Source organism: Lutra lutra, chromosome 6 (genome assembly GCF_902655055.1).
Source record: "Lutra lutra chromosome 6, mLutLut1.2, whole genome shotgun sequence".
In the NCBI taxonomy this organism is placed as follows: Eukaryota; Metazoa; Chordata; class Mammalia; order Carnivora; family Mustelidae; genus Lutra; species Lutra lutra.
In genome coordinates, this window is record NC_062283.1 from 20,230,778 (window position 1) to 20,257,328 (window position 26,551).

At 37.0% G+C, this 26,551-nt stretch overlaps 1 protein-coding gene across 5 annotated transcripts in view; it reads left to right on the forward strand.

Annotated features, from left to right (window-relative positions):
• The window catches only part of SSR1 (signal sequence receptor subunit 1), a 37,793-nt gene that overhangs the window by 571 nt on the left and 10,671 nt on the right, over nucleotides 1–26,551 (forward strand). Inside the window, exons 2-9 of one of the 5 annotated variants that reach the window (XM_047732961.1) lie at nucleotides 2,997–3,109; nucleotides 6,799–6,886; nucleotides 8,206–8,468; nucleotides 10,204–10,280; nucleotides 11,066–11,144; nucleotides 12,792–12,885; nucleotides 13,158–13,172; nucleotides 22,742–22,805. In XM_047732961.1, the coding sequence (XP_047588917.1) occupies nucleotides 2,997–3,109; nucleotides 6,799–6,886; nucleotides 8,206–8,468; nucleotides 10,204–10,280; nucleotides 11,066–11,144; nucleotides 12,792–12,885; nucleotides 13,158–13,172; nucleotides 22,742–22,805 (793 nt within the window). Of the gene's footprint in view, nucleotides 1–2,996; nucleotides 3,110–6,798; nucleotides 6,887–8,205; nucleotides 8,469–10,203; nucleotides 10,281–11,065; nucleotides 11,145–12,791; nucleotides 12,886–13,157; nucleotides 13,173–21,630; nucleotides 21,696–22,741; nucleotides 25,111–26,551 lie in introns of those variants that run through there. The other 4 variants (XM_047732963.1, XM_047732965.1, XM_047732962.1 and 1 more) reach the window with 4 other exon arrangements.

Genomic DNA, 26,551 nt, shown 5'->3' on the forward strand with positions numbered 1-26,551 from the left:
CCTCCGCTCCACCCCCTCGGCTCTGGGCTGACGTGTCTTTAGCTTCCACGTTGGGAGCCCTCCTTCATTCATTTGCTGAAACCCGTGGTTTCTACACGCCTAAACTCTTAGAGCGTCTCTTCCCGCTCCCCCTTCATGGTCCTCTCCCTGTTTATCAGCCCCTGCACCCTGTGTGTTACCAGGAGTCTTCATTTCAGAAAAACTCCCCATCTTCGCCTTCATTGTCCGCCCCTACTCCCAGGCCAACTGAGGAACTCCTGTTACTTGAGCCCTCGTTTTTCTCCCGCACCCCCCCCCCGCTTTTTTTTTTTTTTCCTGTAACTGTTTTTTTGTTTTGTGGAAGCATCACATTGCCCTGGGGAAGAAACATCGAATTCGACATTATACGACATTATAGTTTGTTTGTTCTTTCCAGCAGTTAATCTGGTGTGAAAATAACCGGACATTAAAGATGGGGAACCTTGTCTTTTTGTCCTGGTTCTGTTAGGAACTTCAGCTTTCTGATCGGTAAAAGTCAGTCTGACTAAACGATCCCTACAATTCCTTTCATTCTGTGAGTTTAAGCGAGCTGTGTGGCAAAACGAATGATAATGGCAGGTATCCACCAGCGCTTTTGCAAAGAAGAGTGAAGGGACTGGTTTCTCTTTAGTGGATAAAAAAACAAGTGAGAGAATTAACCAAACCTCTTAATGAATTCATTTGCAGGCTTAAAGAGGGATTCTGTTCCTTTATGAGTTGCTTGCTGGTTTGTTCTTTACTGGCTTTTAAAAAAACATTTGGGGGCTCTTGGGTGGCTCAGGTCATGATCCCAGAGTCCTGGGATTGAGCCCCGCATCGGGCTCCCTGTGTGGCAGGAAGCCCGCTTCTCCCTCTCCCACTCCCCCTGCTTGTGTTCCCTCTCTCGCTGTGTCTCTCTCTGTCAAATAAGTAAATCAAATCTTAAAAAAAAAAAAAAAAAAATTAAAGAAAATTTGACAATTGTACTTAGAATCTAGAATATGTTTTTTCAGGTTTGAAACCCTTTTTTTTTTTTTTTAAGAAACGTCAATTGTATCTAAACCTAACTGGATGGCTTTAAACATTTTTTTGTGAGGAATGGTCTTTCTTTCAAAGGATATTTTTAATTTTTGCAATTGAGAATTGCTAAACTTTCTAGGCACAGAATTGTCACTGATTGATATTAGTATTACTGAAATGCAGGGTGAAAAGCCATTGTACATATTGAGAACTCCTGAAATTTAAGTCCAACTTAAAATTATGATGTCAGGATAGGTATTTTTCTTACTGGTTTTAGAAAGTGGCTTGTAAATTATGAATGCGCTGTCTTTGTGCAGCAAACAGTAGAGGCTGTTTTTCAGTTCATGATGTGTGGTTCAGGGTTCTTTAATGTTTTACGTAAATCTTAACAGCCGGTAAAAATTCAAGGAACTGGAAAAGGCTTAAAATGCAGAGCCTTAATACATACTGTTTTCCTGGGTATTGCAGCATGTACACATGCTTCCTTTCCCACTTTTTTTCCCCACTCTGAATTGCCACATCATCATTCTTTCTGAGAAATGTTGGAAGAGTCGGTAGAACTTTGAAATTTCTTTAAGTGACTGTCTTGCCTGAAATAGATTTAATATGACTTATTTAGAGAACTTTTGCCTATAAAATTTTTTATTGGCCTTAGTTATGCTTAATTTTTCAGTGTAGGAGAAATAAAAAAAGTACTTAAGACATGTTTGGGGGCACCTGGGTAGCTCAGTGGCATAAGCCTCTGCCTTGGGCTCAGGTCATGATCTCAGGGTCCTGGGGTCGAGCCCCCGCATCAGGCTCTCTGCTCAGCAGGGAGCCTGCTCCCCCCCCCCCCCCCCCCCCGCCTGCCTCTCTGAGTACTTGTGATCTCTGTCTGTCAAATAAATAAATAAAATCTTAAAAAAAAAACATGTTTGAAACCATATGCAAAAATAAGTGCATGCTTTCAGTGCTTTCAACCCTGAAGTTACCAGTATAGTTGTTATTTTACTAAATGTGCTTTATGCAAGCTAGTTTTTACCGTGGATGCCATACAAATATTTGTTCCTTGGATTTACATTGCTATCAAGTTCTAAGAGTTTGAGCTGTAGTTAACTTTAATAACAAATGTTTCTTGCCTAGTTACTGAGATTGCTATTTTCCTTTAGACCCAAACAGGGTTTTGTTTTTTGTATGGTTAATAACAGGGATTAAATTCTGGAGCTTCTTTCTTATATTTTTTTTTATGAAATTTTATTTTTTACAGAGAGCATGTCTGTGCGCACACACAGGCATGTGCGCACAAGCAGATGGAGGGGCAGAGGGATTGGGAGAAGTTAGGCTCCCCTCGAAGTAAGGAGCCTGATCGGGGGAGGGGCGGCTAGGTACATGGATGTGGGCCTTGATCCCAGGACCCTAGGACCATGACCTGAGCTGAAGGCAGATTCTCCGCCAACTGAGCCAGCCAGGTGCCCCTGGAGTGTCTTAGTTTTAAAACCAACTTATTTGTAGTTTTTATTCAAGCTTCAAGGCATTTTTAGTTTCAGCAGTTCATTTTCCCTGACAAGTAAGTGCTTTTGAAAATTAAACAGCATTTCCCATTAAAGTTAACATACAGTTGCTAAGACTATTTTTTTTTTAATTTTATTTATTTATTTGAGAGAGACAGAGAGAGAATGCACACAAGCAGGGAGGGCAGAGGGAGAAGCAGGCTCCCTACTGAGCAGGGAGCCTGATGTGGGAGTTGAATCCAGGACCCTGAGATCAAGACCTGAGCTGAAGGCAGATGCTTAATGACTGAGCCACACAGGTGTCTCTGGTAAGACTATTGATAAGATAAAATCATGAATATTCTAGATGCATTGTAATTTGGCATCTTTCAAGGGAACTGGGAGATTGAATTACTCCAAGGGGAAAGGTGTATTCCCTATACCAGGGACTGAAAAAACATTGGTATGCCAGCGGTAAAGCTTAACTTCTTATTTGTGTTTTATTGTTAGGCTCATTAGCTGCAGCTCAGGATCTTACAGAAGATGAAGAAACGGTGGAAGATTCAATAATTGAAGATGAGGATGATGAAGCAGAGGTGGAAGAAGATGAACCCACAGATTTGGTTAGTGTTCTATACCGTGTTATGTACTTCTATACAGTGTTCTATACAGTGTAGTTCATGTTTATATCATTTCTACAATTTATCTTTTTTTTTTTTTTTTTTTTAAGATTTTATATATTAGACAGAGAGGGAGAGGGAGAAGCAGAGTCCCTGCTAAGCAGGGAGCCTGATACGGGGCTTGATCCCAGGATGCTGGGATCATGACCTGAGCAGAAGGCAGGCGCTTAACCAACTGAGCCACCCAGACGCCCCTAGAATTTATCTTTTTATAGACCAATTTGGGATTAAAATTCTTGCTTTTAGAGGTTTGTTACTGTGATCAGAGTGGATTGAAGTTGGGAAAAACAGGCCAGTCACTGAGGATGGATCATGAATATTTTCTTGCACAAGGAGGGAGGCATGATACAAAGAACAATTAAAGATCATATAGACATGAACCTGAGAGGGTAACAGTGGGAATGGCACTGGACCAGTGTTGATAGATTTGGGTTGCATGCTACTTAGTTTTTTGACTTTGAGTAGCTTCTCGCTCTAGGTCTCATTTTCCTCCTCTTTTTCTCCTTCATTCAGTAAGGATATATTTACTGGGTCCCCACTATGTGCTAGGCACTGTTCTTAGTCCTGCAGTAAACAAGCTAGGTATTTTCTCTGCTCTCATGAAATTTCTGTTCTTAGGGCGGTATATATGTGTTTTGGTGGCAGGCAGTGAGGAGCAAGGAGTAAACAGTGTATAAAATGTGCCTTGTGAAGAGGAAGGGGCTTAGAGAAGATCTCTTAAAAGTCCAGTTCTGAAATTTTTACTATAAAATTACAGTAAAACAGTAAGAATGTTGGGCTAGAATCAAGATCATTGCAGCATGCTTCTAGCTCATTTTATTTCCTCTCTTGGACTACTATAATTTATCTTGCACAAATTTTTACTCCAGAATCAGTCCTCCTCACGGAATTAGCAACACAGTGCCTTCAGTGTCCGAAAACGAAGGCCATCAAGTATGAACTGTATCAAATTTCTACTTCTGAATATATTATTCACTCATCCTTTTTACGTTTTCTTCTTTAAAAATAGTGAGTTGTCTGTCTTTACTCTTTCTAAGGCTAGCCCTACCACCTGCGTTCTTGTCCCCATCTCGCCCTGTGGGATTTTGTATTATTTCCTTCTGTAACTTCATTGTTCCTTCTCATTGACTTGATTCTGATAAGCTATGCGTGTATTTCCATATGCCACTTCGTATTCCTCCACCTTAAGTTGCTACACGTCTTTTCGTTACCAGCACGTATCTTGAAAAGAATAAACGGTACCACTTCACATTTGTACTGTGGTCTCATCTGATGTAGCTAGTAAAACTGTTCTTGCTAAGTCACCATTGACCTAATTGCGAAATTCTGGCCTGTTTTTCATTGTTATCTTGTTTGAGCTCTTGGTAGCATTTGCGGAGTACCCCTTCCCTGAGTTCCTTCATGTTGGCTTCTGTCCCCCTGCCCCTTTAGTTTCCTCTGCCCAGCTGCTGCTGCTTGGTCTCTGTACCACCTTCTCTCCCTCTGCTTGGCTCCTTCGTGTTAATGACACCGTGGTGTCAACCAGCACCACCTTTTCTTGATGACCTTCAGATCCTCTCTCTCTAGGTATTTACCTTCCTGAGCTCCATACCTTTATTTCCAGCTCTCCACCAAATAGCACCATCTGGATACTCCATTCGTACCTGAAATTTTATATGTTCAAAATGGAATTCAGCTTTTTACCATCCATCCCGCCTCCATAACTATTTTCTGTTTTGATACGGCTCTAGTGATTCAAGCTCTTGCCTCATGACTTTCATTTCTTTTTATCCCACAACCCATTGATCAAATCTTCAGGATGATTTCTCTGAACCTTTTCTCAAGTCTACTCCTTTCTCCTTATTACAGTTTATGGTTCCTGCCTTCTTGTCTCTGGTCTCTATTTGTGGGTCTCTTTTCTCAAAAGTAGAAATTCACTAACTCTTACTAAATGAATAGTATCATTAAGGATACTTAATATATAACATCAAACAATTGCACAGTCGTCGAACAAATGTTTGAGTGTCTTCTCTTAAATATATGACCTGGGTTTGAAGAATATTTAAAGTATAAGACAGTCTTTGCCCTTGAGAAGTCTGTCTATTGGGGGAGAGAGTGTTTTACATGAGTGAGAAGCGAAATGCCAGTAAACAGTGTTGCCCTTAAGCATCTCAATTTGTTAAAGACCTGAACACTTCAAGTATATGACTATCTCTGTAATCCTCATTGATGAGTAGAGAAGTGCTGCACCAAGGATTAAAATTTTTAAAAATTTTTTAAGGTAATTTTTTTTAACATTTTATTTATTTGACAGAATGATTTGGGGAAAGGGGCAGAGGGAGGAGGGGAAGCAGGCTCCCCACTGAGCAAATAGCCAGATGCTGGTCTTGTTCGCAGGACCCTGGGTTCATGATTAGAGCTGAAGGCAGATGCTTAACCAACTGAGCACCCAGGCGCCCTGAGGGTTAAATTTTTACATTAAAGTTTGTTCATATTTTTTAACTACTGTATGAAGATATAATTTACATATCATACCATTAACCTGTTTTAAACATATAATTTAACAATCTACAGTAAATGTACCAAGTTGAGCAGCTCTGAATTTTAGGACCTTTCCATCATCCCAGTGTGATCCTGGTCACTTTTTTTTTTTTTTTTTTTTAAACCACTTCTTCTGGGGCGCCTGGATGGCTCAGTCGGTTAAGTGGCTGCCTTTGGCTCTGGTCGTGATCCCAGGGTCCTGGGATCGAGCCCCACATTGAGCTTCCTGCTCAGCGGAGAGCCTGCTTCTCCTTCTCCCTCTGCCTGTTTCTCTGCCTACTTGTGCTATCTCTCTGTCATCTAAATAAATAAAATCTCTAACCAAAAAAAAAACCACTTCTTCCAAGTTGTGTGACATCTTCTCACAGGAAAATTGTTCTATTAATTTGGGATGATGACAAGATTGTCTAGAACAGAAGTCAGCAAAATGGCTGTGGGCTAGGTCTAGTTGTCCTTATTGTTGTACATACGGTCTGTGGCTGCTTTCGTACTGAAGCCTCAGAGTTGACCAGAGGGACCTTGTGGTTCCCAGAGCCAAAAATATTTGATATCTGGGTCCTTGGGTTGGTGCTGCTTTCAGAGTCCTATTTCCTTCACCCTTGTGGGAGGATGGGGGGTGGGGAGACTGAGTTTGAGACTTTTTCCTGTGAGGCGCTATTCCTGGCATTTAAACTGAGAGGGAAAATAAATACTGTTTAACTTGTGAATTAAGTGTTCCTTTGAAAGACGCTGTTTTTAAAATTTTTTCAAACTTGACAGATAAAGTTCACCAACCCATGTTCAAGAACCTTACAGTTCGGAAGTGTGGTTTGAGTACCTGCAGCCTTGGTATTTCCTGGGTGCTTTTAGAAATAGGGTTTCAGGCTTTCCCTGGAACTGAATCAGAGCTGCATAAAAGCCCCAGGGGACTGGTGTGCATATTATTCTTAGAGATGACGACTAGGGAAGTTTTTATGCTAACTGATGAGATACACTGAAATCCATACCACTACTAACCCCTAATCCCAGCAAAGCTTGGGAGAAGCAATATTTTGTTCCAAATCTAGTGAAGTCGTTACTTTTAATTGATGTATTTTCCTCCAAAATTATCTTTTTAATGTTGTTTTTGTTAGGCTGAAGATAAAGAGGAAGAAGATGTATCTGGTGAACCTGAAGCTTCACCAAGTGCAGATACAACTATCCTGTTTGTGAAAGGAGAAGGTAATAGAGAAATGTTAGTTTTAACTCAGACATGGGAATTTTTCAAATGACAAGCTCACTTTCGGGGGGAAGCATTAGTAATGTTTAAAATCTTTATTCATTTTCCTCTTTCTTACAAGTATGGTATAAATACGTATTTGAAAAAAATCCTCTTATATGTGTGGTTACCCATATCCATACGGTAGTATTCCTGGCATTTAAACTAAGGGGGAAATTAAATAGTATCTCTTTTAATTAGAAGTTAAATATTCTTTTGGAAGATACTGTTTTTAAACTTTTTCAAACTGCCACAGTAAACTGACTCATATTTTGAGTGTATAAATATTAGTGAAATATTAAATCTGTATAGTTAGGCCTGGATTAGAGCCTAGTTTCATTAAAAGAAAACATAATGTCTTATATTTATGGGGAGCTATAAACATAATGTCTTATATTTATGGGGAGCTATATATTGTTCTCAATATTTTGTGTGCATTCACTTTATCTTAACAGAAACTGTATGAGGATAGTTACTGTTAAACTGAGATTTAGAGAGATGAAGAACAGGTCTAGAGTTACTCATCTATTAAATAGATTATAAAGATGGATTCAGATGTGTCTGTCCCAAAGCCTCTGCTAACTGGTTAAAACTCAGTTCTGTAGGCCACATTTAATTATTGAAGAATTTTCTTTTTGATGTTATTATCTTGGTCTTCTCAAGTTTTGTTTTATTCCCACATATATTTGAATTTTATGCCTACAAAAAGTATGATTTGATTAAGAGATTTCCCCTCTTTTTTATAGCTTCCTCATTGGGTTGTTACTTCAAATTTTGTGTTTTGACTGATTGCTTAAAATGGTATGGGTTACCTGGTTAATTTTTTTTTCAATATTTTAAAAGATGCTGCAATTTTCAGGTGGACCTCTTAGACTTACCTTTCTGTCATTCTTTTCTTGTCTGCACAGATAACAGATATAAGTTGGAGGTGACTTCAAGACAAGTAGTCCCACTGCAAGATAATCTGACTGCTAAAAATACACAGCTCTTTCTTTGACCACATAGCATCAAGTGATGTAGTCTAACGTTGAGATTCTGTGTTCAGTTATGAAGTTGGAGTGCTAGAGTACAGAGAAGCGCTCCAGTTTATACACCAGCTGTAATCAGTTACTAGTTAGTAGGAAACTGGGGTGCCCTACTGAAAAAGGTTCTGAAACCACGTCCATTTGTAGGAAAGGGTTGCTCAGATCCTTAGTTACGTCTCTTTATTTTGTGTGCTTCGAGCGTTTTCTAATCTTCTGGTTTCTTTTTTTTTTTTTTTTTTTTTTTTTTTGTTTCTTAGACTTTCCAGCAAATAACATTGTGAAGTTCCTAGTAGGCTTTACAAACAAGGGTACAGAAGATTTTATCGTTGAATCCTTAGATGCCTCATTCCGTTATCCTCAAGACTACCAGTTTTATATCCAGAATTTCACAGCTCTTCCTCTGAACACGGTGGTGCCACCGCAGAGACAGGCAACGTTTGAGTACTCCTTCATCCCTGCGGAGCCCATGGGCGGAAGGCCCTTTGGTCTGGTCGTCAACCTGAACTACAAGGATTTGAATGTAAGGCCCGCTAGACATTTTTTTTAAAGTTACAGGCGGATGAGAACAATTGACATTGCTAAATGAATACTCGTAGATTTATTCATTCAGGCGCCTGTTTATGGTTGGAGCTGAGATGGACAACAGGGAGGCAAAACTAATTCGGTCATAGTTGTCTTCAGGTCTAGAATCCAGCAAGGCAGATCGATAAGAACAGGTGATAGCCCAGCATAAGTGAATCAGACTAGAGATAAGTAGTAGCCTGTACAAGCAAAGAGGGTGTGACTTGAGCTTGAGCTTAACAGGACAGTAAGCCACACAGTGGACTCTACTTCTTACTAAGATGGTAAAATATATAGAGTAGTTTGTTTTGTACCTCCGTTTGTTGCTTCTATTTTGCCCATTTTACTGCTTTAATTTTAAGTCTTAAGGGCTTTCGGTAACTTTCCATCATTTTATATACTCGTAGATAAAAATATAACTAAATATTTTTAGGATAGAGCAGTGAGGTTTATGGTTTATGAGAACCAAACAGTCTTATACAAGCTCTGTTGTCTTTCTTGTGGTTTTTAATATATATATAGTATGTCCAATGAATGAATGAGAGAATCCCACTAGAATTTTACTGGGATTTGGACCTCTAGGTGCCAGCTATTACATCTTTCAGATGAGAGCACATTTAAACCATTCCCTTCTCAAAAAGTTTTCAGAGAAGGAAATTCATTCTCTCTTGGAAGTTTACCCAACCTTTTTCTTCACGTAGTGTCAACATGTTTACTCATGTCTAAGGTAAATCTCTCATGTTGCAATTAAGTTTTCTTTCTTTTTTTTTAATTAGTGGGTTTTTCATCCTTCAAAATAATATATTAACCTTCCTCAATATTATAGTTATGCAGTTTGAATAATTATATATTTTGTCTTGTTTTCAAGCAGACTTAAACTTAATCCAACAGACACGTTGCAGTTTTAGTACCATTTTGAATGTTAGTTTGTATCAATGTATTCTGATTCTTGGAATTGTCATTGGAGCAATGCAGGTAGAAAGATTTTGAAGTAAAACTTACATTATTACAGTTTAGCAATAAGTGACAGTTCTGAAGAGTACTGCCTTTGTGTGAAGCATCAAACACGGGAAACAGCTACCTATGTATTATCCCACTGATTCTTGTATTTGAAAACAAGTTGTGCTGAACTGACAAATTGTTCCAAGATTGCCACAGAAAAATATTTTGATACCAAAAATTGCATTTATTGTAAATTGATTTCCAGTCCATTATAAATTTAGAGCATGGATTTGACTTCTGTTCAAGTCTAGTTCTTAAAATCTGCTACTGCAGCTGCTACTGTATACATTTTCATACTCTTCCCTTCTTTTTTGGAGGATTATACTCAGCAGAAGTTATGGCTTCTAGTTTATGGGTATTCTGTGGGCTTTGTTTCTTTCTGTGCATTTTATCCCCTTTTTATTTTACTTCCCTGGTTTCTCACACATTTCCCCTTCCCCACCTTCACAAAAGCAGAGGACAACTTTAGCAAAGAAGGAGGCATTTTTTATTTTGTGGAAGAAAGTAATATTATAATGTTGAGTCTGAATTACTTGCATAGTGCAATTACATGTGACTTTTGAGTCTTATTGACCTAAGTGATGAGAAAGCTGTTTTATATCTATTAGGGTAACAGTTTTCAGAAACTGAAATCTTACAATCTTCTATTTTTTTTTTTCAATGCTATTGACATTTTTGTGATTTATTAATAGGGCAATGTATTCCAAGATGCTGTCTTCAATCAAACAGTTACAATTATCGAAAGAGAGGATGGGTTAGATGGAGAAACGTAAGTGAAGTTTGCAATTTGTAGATCTTGATCTCACAGGGCAGTCCTGGAAGGCTTGCTCCTGTCAACTTTTGTTTTAATAATGAAAATAGACCAAACTAAGATTTCTGTGAAATCCTGCTTATGTAAATCCGTATTTTAGGATTTTATATTTTATAACTATTAATAGTGAGTTAGGAAAGATAATAGAAAATGATCAAAATTGTTTTAAAAAGGTAGTTGGCTTTCTGAATGTCCCTTCTTTCTAAATTCTTACCTACCTCATGCTCTTGAGCAGATCACCAGCATCATCTAAGTTACATACCTCTTCAGTTGCTATTAAAAATATAAACTAGATGTTCTCTTAGAAACTGTGTTCTTGAAGAATGATGAGTCATTTGTCACTGTATACCCATATGTGTAGTTGACCAAAAGCAATTTTTAAGTTAAATTATGCAAAATAATTTAATATTTAAGGGAGACAAAACCTAATGCAGTTGTTTTAACTGAGCTTGAGCTTGAGTGTAATAAATTGTAATTGTATTTACTTTAGATCATATAATTGGCTTTTTTTGACTAATTGTTCTTAAAGATAAATCTGTGAAACTTACAGCCTAGACTTAAGTAGAATATAAAATATTTTTTTCCTTTGCTCTACAAGTTATTTGGAAAGCATATATTGTGTTGGAATTTTAGTTGTAATTACAGCTGTGGTATTTTTTTAGTTAAAGCAGGATTGTAGTTTTAATTAGTTGTGATGTTTCTTAGGAATTAAAGCCAGTTTGCTTTTTTTCCTTTTCTATCAGAATCTTTATGTATATGTTCCTTGCTGGTCTTGGGCTCTTGGTTGTTGTTGGCCTTCATCAACTCCTGGAATCTAGAAAGGTAATTCTAGATGAGTGACTCTTACAGCCATACTTTAAAAGTTGTTGCCGTACTAAGTATAATCTAGTTTTTTGTGGCTTTTTGCTCTCAACTGTGGGTTTGTGCATTTATAGGTTTATTGCACCTTTTTCAAATAAAACCTGAAGATGAGATCTTGGATACATGACTTGTGTCTGTTCAGACTTCCATACACAAATGTATTTAGGGTCTTTTGGCTACATCTTCCAGAATAATCTTTACTTTCATATCATATTGTAATTCTAAATTATGTTAGAATTTTTATTCCTTAAACTCAGACAAGATTTCATTGTTCTATTTGCTTTTTTATGGCTGCTACTATACCTTTAAGCAACACAGCTTTTACATTTGCCTTAATACTATTAACTCTAGGAATAATTTCCAGTTAGCAATTAATTGAGTCTTTTCATTTGAAAAAGAAAGAATGAATTTGGCCGTATTCCATCAAACTTTTGCTTTCTTGTTAGGGTAGTAAAGTGGCAGCACTGATGGACTTGCTATAATCCTGGTTTCTCTTTCACTGTGTTTTTATCTGTCCTCCCTGCAAAGAAAACAGAACAGCCCATGTTCCTCTCAATGGAAAGTATAACAAGATTTGTGTCAAAATTTATATTAAGTACTTGCTCTTTAAAAGAGAAATACTTAGTGCTCAGGTATTACTTTCCATAACTTTCTTTACCTCATTTTCATAGTAGCATTTTTGCTATAAATTTGTGTTAGATACAAGGACATCTCCAGTTTTTTTGTTTGTTTGTTTTCATTTGAAGCCAGTTTCTAGTTACTTTTCACGTATTCAGAGTCGTTTTTGGACCATATACCTAATACTCTTACATAAATGATTAGGTTTGTTGTTTAAGAGCAAGACTAAAGAAGGAATTGAATCCCTTTCTCCCTAGTCGTTTTTTTTTTTTTTTAAGGTTTTATTTATTTATTTGACAGCCAGAGATCACAAGTAGGCAGAGAGGCAGGCAGAGAGAAAGAGAGGGAAGCAGGCTCCCCGCTGAGCAGAGAGCACGATGTGGGGCTCGATCCCAGGAGCCTGGGATCATTACGAGCCGAAGGCAGAGGCTTTAACCCACTGAGCCACCCAGGCGCCCCATCTCCCTGGTAGTTTTGATGCAAATACTCTAGGAACAAAGTTTGAGGTTGTTAGCTTAAATGAGATTTAAAAGTTTTGTTTTATCTGTGCCAGTTGTTTGCGTTTAGTTAGCTAACAGTGCAGAAGTCTACCTGCCTGCGTGCAGCATTCCAGTAATTATCTTGAATTTTGTTGGATGTTAAAATAAATTTATGATTTGATTCCCAAAGGGAGAGAAAAATCACTGTATAAATAGAAGTTTTTAGTCGGTCCACCAGCCCACAGACATACAAAGTTTTGTAGCAGAGGAAATGTCCTTTAAAACCTGAAAATAAATCATTGTTAGGAGGTTTTATTCCTTATCACCTATTCTTTATAATGGAGTTAGGCATGAATTTATCCTTCTAATTAATAAAATACTTAAGTAGGAGTATGTTTTGAAGAGGACATATTTGTTTAAGATATTTAAATTAGGTAACTTAATACACTTTTTTAAAATTATAGTGACCATTATAATAGAACTCCTTTAAAATGTTTTTATGCTCTTTTAGCGCAAGAGACCCATACAGAAGGTAGAGATGGGTACCTCAAGTCAGAATGATGTTGACATGAGTTGGATTCCTCAGGAAACTTTGAATCAGATCAGTAAGTACTCTTATAAACTTAGCTGGAAAAATTTTCTCTTAAATGGAAATTAAGTATTTTAGATATAAAAATGCTTGGTCAATGCTGCTTAACACTCATCTTTTCCATTACTTGTATAGAATCAAGTGTAATATAAACACTTTAAAATTTTATTCTGAGTAGTATTTTTAAGCTTTAATTTAGAATGCTTCCAAATCAGCAGTTTTATATACAAATGTGTGAATTCTCTGTATTCCTAATCCTTTCCTATCTCTTTTTTTCTGTTGCTTCAGTGCAGAGTAGAAGAGGTGAGGCAATTAATTTTTTTAATGGTGTTTGCTACATATAGTACTGGATTTTGTATAGCATATGAATACTTCACGGGAAGTTTAATGAGTAAAGGAAGAGTTTTTTCTAGCACTGTATTTATTAGAAAAACTGACTACTAACTGCCCACTGTAGTTTGAAAGAATAAAACTGAAACATTGCTTGGTAGTTTATCTAACATATATTTCAGTTTCATTATGTATGTGATTACCTAAAATACTAATATTTATGAAAGAATGAAAGACTTTTTTCCTCTAATTGTAAATGGACTGTTTTTGTTTTATAAGATTTATTTATTTACGTTAGAGAGTGAGCAAGCAAGCTAGTGCAGGAAGGGGCAGAGGGAGAGAGAATCTCAAGCCAACTCTGTGCTGACATGGAGCCTGATGCGGGGCTCGATCTCACGACCCTGAGATCATGACCTGAGCTAAAACCAAGAGTCTGTTGCTCATCTGACGATGCCACCCAGGGGCCCCGTAAATGGACTTTTAAGAAACATTCATTATAAGAGTACTATGGCCTCATATTAAAAACATTAATAAATAGTACAGAAGTGAAAAACTGAGATCACCTCCTGTCTACACTAATTTCATTTTCTATAAATAATAGGTGTTTGTTATTCTAAGTATTTTCTGTACATTTACCAGTACGTATGTCTGTTGTTTATGACTATTTTATACAAATGACATCGTATTGCATACACTGTTCTACTTTCTGAGTTTTCATGTCTTGGATTTTTTTTTTTTTTAAAGATTTTATTTATTTATTTGACAGATAGAGATCACAAGTAGGCAAAGGGGCAGGCAGAGAGATGGGGGGAAGCAGGCTCCCCGCTGAGCGGAGAGCCCTATGCGGGGCTCAGTCCCAGGACGTGGGATCATGACCCAAGCTGAAGGTAGAGGCTTTAACCCACTAAACCACCCAGGTGCCGCTTGGATTTTTTTTTTATGGTAGTGACTTATTTACCTCATTCTTTTTAATAACTGGATAGTATTCCTTTATCTAAATGTGTCATGATAAGTTAAACCTATTCTGTATTGAAGGATATTTATTATTTCCAGTTTTTCATTGTTAAATTAAAACTATAATGAATATTTTTATATAAAAATGTATGGGATAATTTCTCATTTTTTAATTGAGTTAGTTGACATATAACAGATTCACATGCACAGTGTAATGATTCAGTATTTGTATATATTGTAAAGTGATCACCACAGTAAGTCTATTACCACACATAGTTAAAAAACTTTTTTTTTTTTTTTTTTTTTTTTTTAAGAATTGCTTTTTTAATTGAATGCATGCTTACAGGCAGGGGGAGGGGCAGAGAGAGTGGGAGAAGCCGACTCCCCACTGAACAGGGTCCCCAACTCAGGGCTCTATCACAGGATCTGGGATCATGACCTGAGCCGAAGGCAGACCCTTAACTGACTGAGCCATGTGGGCACCCCAGATCTTTTTTTTCCTTGTAACAAGAACTTTTAAGATCTACTCTCTCAGCAAACTTTCAAATATATAGTGCAGTATTAAAAATTATAGACAGCGTGATATCCATTACACCCCCATGACTTAGTTATTTTATAGCTGGAAGTTTGTACCTTTTGACCTCCTTCTCCTCTTTCACCCACCCCTGTACCTGGGATACATAATTCCTTAAAAGTAAAATGGTTACATACATTTTTATTTTTATTTTAATGAAAAGTCCTATTTCCCTTTCAAAAGATAGTTTATATTCTCAGCAGTGCACAATATTGCCTATTTCTTTTTCATTCCCACCAATCTTAAGTATTTGTTTTTAAAGATTTTATTTATTCATTTGAGGGAGAGAGTGAGAGGGAAGAAGGTCAGAGGGAGGAGCAGGGAGCCCAATGCAGTACTCCATCCCGGGATTCTGGGATCATGACCTGAGCCGAAGGCAGTCGCTTGATCAACTGAGCCACCCAGGTGCCCACCAGGCTGAGGTATTAAGTATTATCAAATGTTTTAATTTGGCGGTATGGTACGAAAGGTTGTCTTTCATACAGTTAATAAGGTTTGACTTCTTTACACATATATATTGGCCATTTAGTATCTACTTTCTTGTGAATGGGCAGTTCATATCCTCTCCAGGGTTAATGAAGTGAATTGTTTTCATTATTACTTTCAGAGAGCTTTCTCTATTGAAACATAGTTATGATATGGTACTTCCTTTATTAGAAGTGGGTACAAAGCAATAACAGCATAGGAGGGAGGGGCCTTCGTTCTCTAGGAGAGAGTAGGGGAGTCATTCATGAAAGTTGACTTTTGACCAGAGTCTTAAGTTAGGTGAGAAGGAATCTTCAGTTTTATGTGCCAGGCTAAGGACTTGGCTTTTCTTCTTGATAAAAGGTAGCCATCAGATACTTTGAAGCAGAGAAATAAATTTATATTTTTAAAAGAAATTATCATAGTTTTGTGGTGTATGGTTTAGCAAGCATAGCAAGCAGGAGCCACTAAAAGTTGGGATACCAGTTAGATGATTTCAGAAAAGCATCTGAGAAATCCTTAGGGCCTAAGCTAAAGCAGTAGTGATGTGGAGGAGAAGAAACTAGAAAGGTATTTCAGAATTGGAGCAGATTGGGCTTTGGGTGGCTTTTTGGATGTTTGAGGGAGGAAGGAGGGAAGAGTTAGAGTTTTAGGCATCTGGATGGAGGATGATCCTGTTACTGTTAGGGAATATAAGAAGAGAGGCACAGTGCATGAAGGGAGAGGAATTAGAACTAGGTCTGTTGATCGTGAGGATCCCTGATGAGGATGTCCAGTAAGCATTTGAAAGTTGTATTTAGAGCAGAGGTGAATCAGGATTTGGAGACATTGATGGGGCAACCAACTGGCTCAGTCTGTGGAGTGGGGTTGTAAATTCAAACCCTGCTTTAGGTGTAGAGACTATTTAAAATTCAATTAAAAGATTTGGAGACATTGGGACATACAGCATAAGGGGTAGCTGAGATCCCATGAAATAATTTATCTTCAAATTTAAATCTTTATTCTTTGCTGTTTAAGGACAAGTTTTCCATTTTATCCTGATATGGATAGCAAAATATGGAATTGGGTTGTAGGGTAAACTGTGATCTCTTTATAATGCATCAGAATTACTTATGTAGTCTGGTATGTTTAAAATAAGGGTTCTTCATGAATAATTAAATTTTAAATATCTTACACAGAATTGTTTGAAATGTTGTAAAGCATTAAAAGTCACAATTGAAAAGTAAAGTTATTATAAGCTGTGGGGCCACCCCTCCCAAAGAATTTCTGCATGACAAATAGATTCTGGGTAGGGGAGTGGTTTTATAGTATCTTTCTCCCTGACATTGTTGTTCATGAACTTAAAGCTGAGAATTATTATACTTACAGAGTGTTTGTATTTATGATTGTATTTTCATCAGCAGGTGTCAGGTGTTTAGTCTGTCATAATACTATGCTATGTTCTCAGTGGGCATGTTGAAAAGAAGAATATTACTGGTTTTTTTCAGGAGTTTACATTTCCACCTGAGGAAAATAAAGCACATTTATGAAATATTTGAGTAATCAGAGATGGTATCTGATATGTGATAGAGTGAATTATATGGACAACTTCTAAGTTAGGAAAGGGGACCATATTAGGACCTAAGGAGGCCTTGTTGAAGGACTGTTGAGAACCTCCTTATACTGGGCATTCTAGAACACTCTGCAAGGTGAGGTGCTGTCTCTATTTACTGATGAGAAACTGCTACTGAGAAAAAATAACCTGCTAAGATCCTCAGCTGGATTGTCACATTCTGAAGCCCATGTGCTTTCCCAGGAAGACTTAAGACTCAAAGAAGGAGAGCGTTAAAGTCCCTAAATGTGTTTTAATGGTACTGGTCTTTCTTGCTCAAAATCTGATTTTGTTTTGGGTCCATGTCTTAACCACCAAAGATACTTGTATTATTCCTTTTTCCATTTACATGAAACCCCTCATTTTGGAAAAACTTCATAAACAACAGTGAAACTTCTGAACAGCATTGATATAATCTGATTTTCCAGTTAGGAAGATAAAAGTTTTTATCAAAATCAGGGTTGTGATTATTGCCCTCTACAGACATATTGAGAGAGAGGCATGTTATTTATAAATTGTTATTGAAACTTGAAAATAGGTGGAAGGCATGTAATACTCATACATAAACAGTCCTTTTTCACCATTACTATTAGCAAAGCCTGGGAGCTAAGAGGTCCTAGTTGGAGCCTCATCCTGTGAAATCAAAGGAGTCCTGAGACCATTTCAGAGATTGGGGGCATAGTGAGAGACTCTTAATGATAAAAAACAAACTGAGGGTTGATGAAGGGGGGTGGATGAGGGATGGGTTAGATGGCAGATGGGCATTAAGGAGGGCACTTGTAATGAGCACTGGGTGTTCTATGTAAGTAATGAATCACTGAATTCTACTCCAGGAGCCAGTATTGTTCTCTATGTTAACTACCTAAAATTTAAGTTTAAAATATACATATATATTACTTTGAATAAAAGAAAAAAATTTTCAAAATGGGGGCACAGAAGTTAAGAAGGAAGAAGGGTATTAAAAGATACATGTGATCAGTAAAAACGTGATCATTTGCCCCCCCCCTTTTTAAGTAATGTCTACACCCAACATGGGGGTTGAACTCACAACCCTGAGATCAAGAGTCCAATGCCTCATTTATTTATTTACTTATTTGACAGAGTAGGCAGAGAGGCAGGCAGAGAGAGAGGAAGCAGGCTCCCCACTGAGCAGAGAGCCCGATGTGGGGCTTGATCCCAGGACCCTGGGATCCTGGCCTGAGCCACCCAGGCACCCCGAGTCCAGCGCTCTTTTAGCTCAGTCAGTCAAGCATTCTGATTATCTGCTCTCTTAGAGTTAATTTTTTTTTTTTTTTACAGTGCCACACTACTTGCAAGAAAATTTTGATTTGCAAAGAAATAACTCCCTTCCTGATAGAAATAACATCACATTTAGAGAATAATGAATTATTTTATTTATTAATAAATAATCATGTTGAGATTTCTTCAGTGATTTCAGAAATATCCTTTACAACTTGTTTTCCAATATGGGACAATGCATTGCGCCTGGTAGTTCTGTCTTCAATACCCCCCCACCTTTTTTTAAAATCCCTTTTAATTTATAGCAGTTCAAAAAGTTTGGCCTTTCGGCCTGTGGAAAGTGGCTTCTCATACTTTAATATGTGTAAAGATCATTTGAAAATCCTGCTGTGATGCAGGTTCAGATTCAGGTGCTTTAGGCTGGGGCCCAAATGTTGGTGTTTCTAACAGGCTCCCAGATGGTGCCAGTGCTGCTGACCCAGTTATCACCCCGAAGGATGAGACTCGAGAAAGTCCCATGTTCCCGATTTCTCTGATTGTTTTCTCTTGGTGCCTTTTAGTTAAAATTTCTTTAACTTGGAAGATAAATCTATAGGTTTGATTAGATTGAATCATTTTTGGTTGATAGCATATATCATAAGTACTTCTCCCTGGATCACATCAAGAGACAGTCTCTGATTTTCCCATCATTAATGATCCTGAATTGAGCACTAGATTAGGGTAGGAGCCACATGACGTTCCCATGTAACCGGGAAACGGTGGTGGTTTTGCTTGCAACCTTGAAGTTATCTCTGTGGCATTACTTTGGCATCACACAGATACCCAGTTCTCCAAACCATTCACCAGCTTAAATCCTTTCATGAATCAATGTTTCAGAAGTTGTGTTGATTTTTAATTGAAATTTCTTTAATTTTTACTAACTGCCCTTCTTTTGTGAAGTAGAGCTCTCCATCAACTGGGGCTTTTTGGTTACTTTATAGAAAGCAGGTACTGTTGGAAGAGGAGGATAAGTGCTTAATTTCCCTTTACTTTCCAATTTTCAAAGAGTTAACTTAAAAACCACCCAGTGTGACGAAAGAGTTTTTCTAATTTTCTCTTGTTTTTTGATTATCATGTACAGACTCAGTTTTTCATAGAATCAGCCTATTTTAGCTGTATTCTTTTTTCATGCTCAGATTGTTAACAGTTGTGACTGCTGGTTGCCTTTCTATGCTTGATCTCAACCAAAGGGCTGAGATGGGTTTACCGATTGCCTTTTTTGAACCACCTCCATTCTCACCCTTTGGATCTTTGAATGACCCCTTCCTTGCTGGCTCAACAGGATAATGCAGACATTTTGTAACTGCTCTAGGCATGGAACAAGCGGTTTCTCCAAGGGCTCCTGGATGATACTAGAAATGAAAATCTAGGCTTTAGGAATGTCACTGATACTGGGTGACATTTTTTCTAGGCCCATTCTGTGAACTGAGCTAGAAAGTACATATTTTTTCAAACCCTGAAATCATACTGATATTTTCAGTTCAATTTAAAAAATACTTTTACTTAATTTTGTATGCTTGTATTTTGTTTCTCTTAACACTTGATTCCTTACAGCCGTAGTTCTCAAAACTAGCACTCAAGAACCACCTGGCCAGTTCTTACCCTTGCTAGGCCTCACCCCCTAGAATTTCCAGTCAAGTAGGTCTGGGTGAGCCCCAAGGATTTGCATATCTATTTTCTCAGGTGATTTTTGAGGCTGCTGGTCCAGACCACACTTTGAGAACCACCCTTCGAACACGGTTTTCTCAGAGTAAAGGGGTTGAGCCAAATTAAAGATAATTTAGGAAAAAATAGCCCGATCCTTCAAAGATAAGACATATGCTTTTCATATTTGAGAACAGAGTGGAGAAAACCAAGAGAAAAATTAAAGATAATGAAACAGGAGGTGTGCATGGTAGTGGAATTCTCTCTGGCTTCCAGGAATGTTGGAGAGGGGTAGTGTGAGAACAGGCAGGTTTCAGGGGCCACTGTTTAATTTGGCAAGAGATTTTTCTCGTCTCTGTCTCACTCATCAGAATGTAAAGAAAGGAGGGGTGGTTTGAAACGATTTGAGCCTGCTACAAATACATTTTTTCCCGATATGTTGTGCATTTCAGATTAGGGTGCTTCTGTTTCCCTCAAGTCTTTTTAACTGTAAATGACAGGTTAGGTGCTATTAATAGAACATTATAGGTCCTTTGTTTAACACTAGTGTTTTAAATGTATACGTAAGGCAACCTGATCAGAAACTTAGAAAGATGAAGTCTTTCATGTAATTTGACTTTCTTTTAACTTGGGGATCCATTAGAAAGCTTGTAATTTTTATCTCATTACTTTAAAAAATTGATCTGATAGCTATTAATATAATATGACTCCCCCAGGTGTAGTAGGAAATGGGATAGATTGTGCAGTCTGAGAAGGGGTTGGTGAGGGACAAGTTTAGGTTTCTGCTGACATTTTGCCTTTGTCTTTTTAAAAAAGAAAAAAAGTTGCAGCTTTGCCTCAATTAGGTGGTTTTCTATAACACCTTTCTTTTAAAATAAGGGCAGCTTGGGCATTTTCAGATCTGCCCCATTTACTGAATCTCATTAACATCATGTTCCAATGTTTTTTGTTCTTTCAGTTAAGTGATTTCTTATTTCATATAGTTTTAAGCTTTGCTCTTAAAAGTTGAAGTATTTTGACCTTAAATAATATATTAGGTTTTTGGGTTTTTTAAGTATATTTTAAGGCTTTTGGTGGGGCAAGTGGTAAGAGGGGGTTGTTGTTTTTTTTCCTTGGGCTGAAAAGCATTACACACATCAGTTACTGTTTTTTGCTGAAGTAAAATAAAATACTGCTTTCTAGACCCTTGAGGAATTTGGAGCCATTATCCCAAAAGCCGAATGACTCTAGAATGCTGTCTTACTCTGTTGCTCATGTATCTGCTTCTTAACTTGGCTGTGCTGGGCTGGTGGATGTTTTTAGACTTCTTGTTAGGGTAGGCAGAGTTGGCTGCCTTATTGGGAGTCCGGTTGGGGTGTTGAAACAGGCATTGAAGGTCCTCTGCGGCTCTTTTTTCATGTGTTCTATTGAAGACCCTGCTGCAGATGGTTGAAATTGTTGTGAAGTGCTGATTACTGACTTCAGTTTGCATAGTAACCACTATGTTCATGCAGAGGGCTGTTTGATTCTAAAGTCCTTTTTGGGGCATCTGGGTGTCTCAGTCAGTTAAGCATTTGCTTTTGACTTGGGCCATGATCTCAGGATCCTGGGATCGAGCCGCACATCAGGCTTCCTGCTCACTGGGGAGTCCGCTTCCTCTCCCTCTGCTGCTCCCCCGCTTGTGCTCTTGCTCTCTCAAAGAAATAATCTTATAAAAATAAAGAACATTTTGAGGAATGCCTGAGTTGGTTAAGCCTCAAGCTGTTGATCTCAGCTCAGGTCTTGATCTCAGGGTCCTGAGTTTGGGCCCCACATGGAGCCTACTTAAGTAAATAAAGCTCAAAGATAATATTCAGCATTTTGTTTATCTTAAAATATTATCTAATAATTGGTCAGTTGCATAAAGGCAGTAGTTTTAGTCTAATCTTTCTGAAATCTGATGAAAGTTGCAGGCTTTTTCCATCAGAAAAATGCTTCTGTGCTCAGTTTTGGGTGAGTTGAGACCCCCCCCAAACACTTCATTAACTAACCTATCTTAATAAAGTATCGGGGTCAGTTTTCTTATGATTTGCAGACTCAGTATTTCATAGTCATTAAAGCATATTTTTGAAAAGGAATTTAGCTGCTAAGTATTCTTGATAGACATTTACTATATATTTTTAAATTACAGTTTTGGGATCTGGCAATTTTAGAAAAATTAAGATCCTCTAGGTAAATTTTTTTTCATACCATTGTTTATGAAATGCTTACAAAATAAACCCCATACTTTGGTGTTAAATATTTTTTTCCAGCCCTTCATTTTTTTTTTTTTTAAGCTGGAAAAATAATTTTAATTTGTAACTTGTACCATAAAGGGTTTTACTTCCTAATATGTAAAGTGCTCCTAGAAATTAAAAAAGTAGTGGTCAGAGAAGAAGATAGCCTTACTTAAAGAAACATACAGGTGACTCCTCTTACTGGATCAAAGTAAAAACTCACCACTAAATTTAGCTTTTGTTTAATAGAACCTACTAGGAAGATAATGTAAGGAAATAAAGAGAAAAAAGTATATATACAAAGAAGGCTTGTGTTTGCAGGATGGTTTTGATACTGATCTTCTAAAAATTTCCTTTAACCTGCTGTTCGTTGCAGCTAAATTTGTGAAATTGCCAAAAATTAGCAAACTGCATGGTTTAATTTGTAGGCAGTATAGGTGTTTTTAAGCTGCAAATTTCATAGCTTTGACACTATCTCTAAAGCACTTACTTACACATGTATAAATATATTACATTGTAGAATTTAAGATTTTGCTTGGTTGCTTAAATATTCCAGTAATTTTTTCCCACCCTGGTCACAAAAAGTTTTGTTTGACTTGAGTTACTTCTTGAAGGATTATTTTAAAGGTTAGTTTAACAACCTGTACTACATAAGAGGCATTTATACTAGGGTGTTTTTGCATGTGTGTTCTTTTGTTTCTTTGTAAACTTAGTGGTAAAGTTGAAGGAAAATGCTTTTTAAAGGTCTTTTGAATCCATCATATTTACAATAAGCAAGTTAAAACTTTCTCTTTTCTTCCAGATAAAGCTTCACCAAGAAGGTTGCCCAGGAAACGGGCACAGAAGAGATCAGTGGGATCTGATGAGTAAATGTTCCTTTGTGCAACAATTCAGTCTTTACTTAACCTGCCCTAATGTTTTTCGGCCTGATGGGAATTAGTGCAGAGAAGCCATATCACCATAGAAGGCAACTACTACTTATGTGCGGACTGAGCAATCAGAGTCTGTGGCGATAATATTACTGAAAATGCACTGCATTCATTTTTCTAAAGTAACAAATTTGGTTTTTTTTAAGCCATTAAAATCTATGTGTGTGCGTGTGTATGTCTGTGAGCAGTTGGTGTTACCAGAGTCATTGTTGAACTACCTGAAGCCTGCCTTTAGAATACTAAGTATAACGCTGTTGTGTCTCTTTCTGACATTTTCTGGTACTTCCCCCCCCACCCCCTGCCAAAACTCAATGAATATTTGTCCAATATGATTGTAAATGTCCTGCCTTAGATTGTTGTAAAGAAAATCGTTTGTTTCTCTTTTAGAATTGCTCAAATCCAGTTGGTGGAGCAAATTAGTATTTTTGTTGTTGTTGCTGTTTTACAACTAGTATTCTAAAGGCACAAACAGGAGTAGCTGCTTTTTAGCAATAGAATTGTTTTGGTATTTTGCTGCTGTTTACCATAATGCACACCTTCAGAAAACTTCCAGATGAGTCCAAGGAATTTGGGGATTTCTAGCAACAAAATTGTGAAGCATGAGAATTCTGCTGATTTTGATATATAAAATCCACCCCTTTTTCTTTTTTTACTTTTTTTTTTTTTTTTTAAGAAAATGGTACATTTGTGGGACCTGAGTTGTGTTATCCTTTGTTGTTTTCTTTCTGACCCACTTAGGTTTTTTTGTTTTTTTAAGAGATCATATTTTTCCCTTAATAGGAGTATCTTGCTTGAAAAAAATTGCCTTGGTCTATAGACTAAGCAAAAAATCAGTTTATAGGGGCAGAGATATATTACAAGTAATACTAATCTTTTAAAAAAAAAATAAAAAATTGGCTATTTTTTTAAGTAACCAGTTGGTTTTTATCTAATATTTTTGGGTAATTTGTTCAGAAAACCTTTTTTAAATAAATCTGAAGAATTCCAAAATTTTAAGCACTTAAGATCTCAGTACCAAAATTAGATTGGACTTTGTAAAATCCTATTAGAGTCACTCTTGTCCCAAGTAGTAAATGAAGTTTGGCATTATTGTCAGACTGGATAAAGAGTAAAGTAAAATAGTGTGAACAGTTAAGAGGCTTTTCCCCTCTGTCTTTAAGCCATATTCTCCCACATATATTTTGTAAAGAAATGGTAAATGAAATTCTAGTGGCTGTTTAATTCCTGATCTGTCTTTAATACAATGGATTTACCCCTCCTGCCCTCTTCTTTATAATCCCCGCCCATTCCCACACGAAACAACAGCAAAATAAGACACACAAACAAAAAAATCTCACCAAGTTCTTTAAGTATTTAAACATCTGAGCCAAAGCCTATGACAATAGAATAGAAGTTATTGTTGTATAGTTGTTAATCACTTCGCAAGTAGGGGCTAAGGTGTCAAATTCTCTATATTGGCATTGCTGAACTATAAACTTTCTATATCTGTAATATAAAGTGTTTTGAGTTTTTAATTGGGCTGTATGATCAGTAGCTTATTTTGAAAAAGCTCTATGAGCTGTAAAAACTGCATGTTTTTTGTTTAATGTAATATAGGAGACCCTCCACCTTCTCAAGGAATATATTTCAAAACATTATTTTGTGAATTCCTAAGTTTTTGAAACTCCTAGAACCATAATGCAGTGAGGTGTAATTACAAAATTTAAATGGTTTCTAGACAGTTTCATTGACTACTTGGTGGTACTTAGGCAGTGGCAAAGCCACTGAGTTACAGGTGCCAGCCCTTCTGATTCCTAAGTAATTTGCCTTACATGCTAGCCTGTCCACTGCTGAGGTTCAGATTAGTACCTCAGAAATGATTTGTCATGTTGTTTAGTTTTTTAGCATTGATTGGGAACAGTTGAAAACTCTTAAATCCTCAGCTGCCGGGGTCTTCTATAGTATCAGTGTGTGTTTAGCAGAAAACTAACTCCATAATGAATGGAATTCAATTCCACACATGGTTTGTTCAAGCACACTTAATAAGTAGCCTATTTTTTAAATGTCTTTTTTAAATGTAAATATTTGGATGAAGTTTTTAAAGTTTGTTTTGATATATTCATTTGCTACACCAACCATGGTTTCAGAACTTACCTTTTGAGCAAATTGGTTTCAGAATCTGTAAAATGAACCAAGAATCTTGTGTACCAAACCTGTCACGCAGACATGTGAGAATAATGTGTTCATAAAGCATGGATCTTGCTTTGGTTGTTTAGCTTCATCATTCATTTCACGGTCTTACGTAGTGAGTAACTTTTCAGACCACCCCTGCCCTCTGAACAGTGCGGTGGGGCGGGAATGGGACCTGCGAGGTCCTGAGGAAGAGAGAAGTCAGAAGAAGAAGAACATGGGCTTGACTTTGGTAGTTTTTAGTATTAAGTCAGTTTCAGAAAATAGTGACTTTGATAGGAGGAAAAGGCAGATTTAGCTCTTAAAAAAAAGAACAACATTGAAAGCCACTGCCTTAAAGGTATATTTGCAGTGCATTAGCCTCTAATTGTATTCGTCTCTGTTGAGGAGTAGTCAGTGGTGGTAATGTGACCTTGAAATCTTTATTTAATGACTTAACATTATTTTGGAGGTACAGTAGTAGGTAAATGTAATATGTCAGTCTCATATAACATTCATCTTTTTTGGTAGAATGATTTCCATACCCTTGGTTGGAAGAAAAAAGAAACTTGGTTAGTGAATTTACATAAGGAAGTAATTTTTTTTTTTTTTTTTTAATCTTGAACTTGGCAATACACATTGTCTCTCACTGGGGTTCTGATAGGTTACAATTCTTGGTCTTTCATTCTTTTAGTTCCAAAATTAGATGTTAGCTTAAATTTAAAAATTATAATCAATATTTCCAGCTACACTTGAAATATTCGCCACATACTTGGACGGCATGATTTTTAGCTGTAACATCAATACATTTATTCTAGTTTTACTAAATAAAATCCTACTTTGAACTAATCTCTCCAGCTTAGTGAAGAGCAACCTTCAACTCCTCACTGCTAGCATAAGCGGCATTTTAGTGTAGTACGGGGCAAAGAACAAAGCTGACCTGCAAACTTGCCAGCAATTTTAGGCCTCTTACAGAACTTTGCCAGTTAATATTTGTAAGCTTTTATTCTTTGTTTACACAAAAGCCTAGACTTTTATAGTAATTAATTCTATATATAACCTGAAGTTCTGGAGTTTTCCCTTTTTCAGACTTTGGAATTATTTAGGAGTATGGCTCTGAGGTTCAGGTACCAATACCACCAATACCACCTTTTTAAAGGCGATGGAAAAGGAACTCATTTGTTAAACATCAGCCATGGACTGTGTTCTCTTGGGCCTCTCCTTTCATCATCTAATAAAGCTTCACAACAACTCGCTGAAGGAAGGGGATTCTCACTTTACAGAAGGAAAAAAAAAAAACCTCCTGAATTTAATTAGCTTGTTCAAGGTGTTAAAATCTGATTTTAGATTCGGAGCTTTTTCTAAAACTCCCACATTCTTTCCCCTGCACTATGTTTAAGATGGAAATTTTATAAAACCAAGCATTTGGGCAGCTTACTAATACTTGGTTTTCCAGAATTCAGCAGCTGAAAAGCTCCAATAAACTCAATAGTTAATATTCCTATATCTCTACTTATACTGTACAGTAGTATATA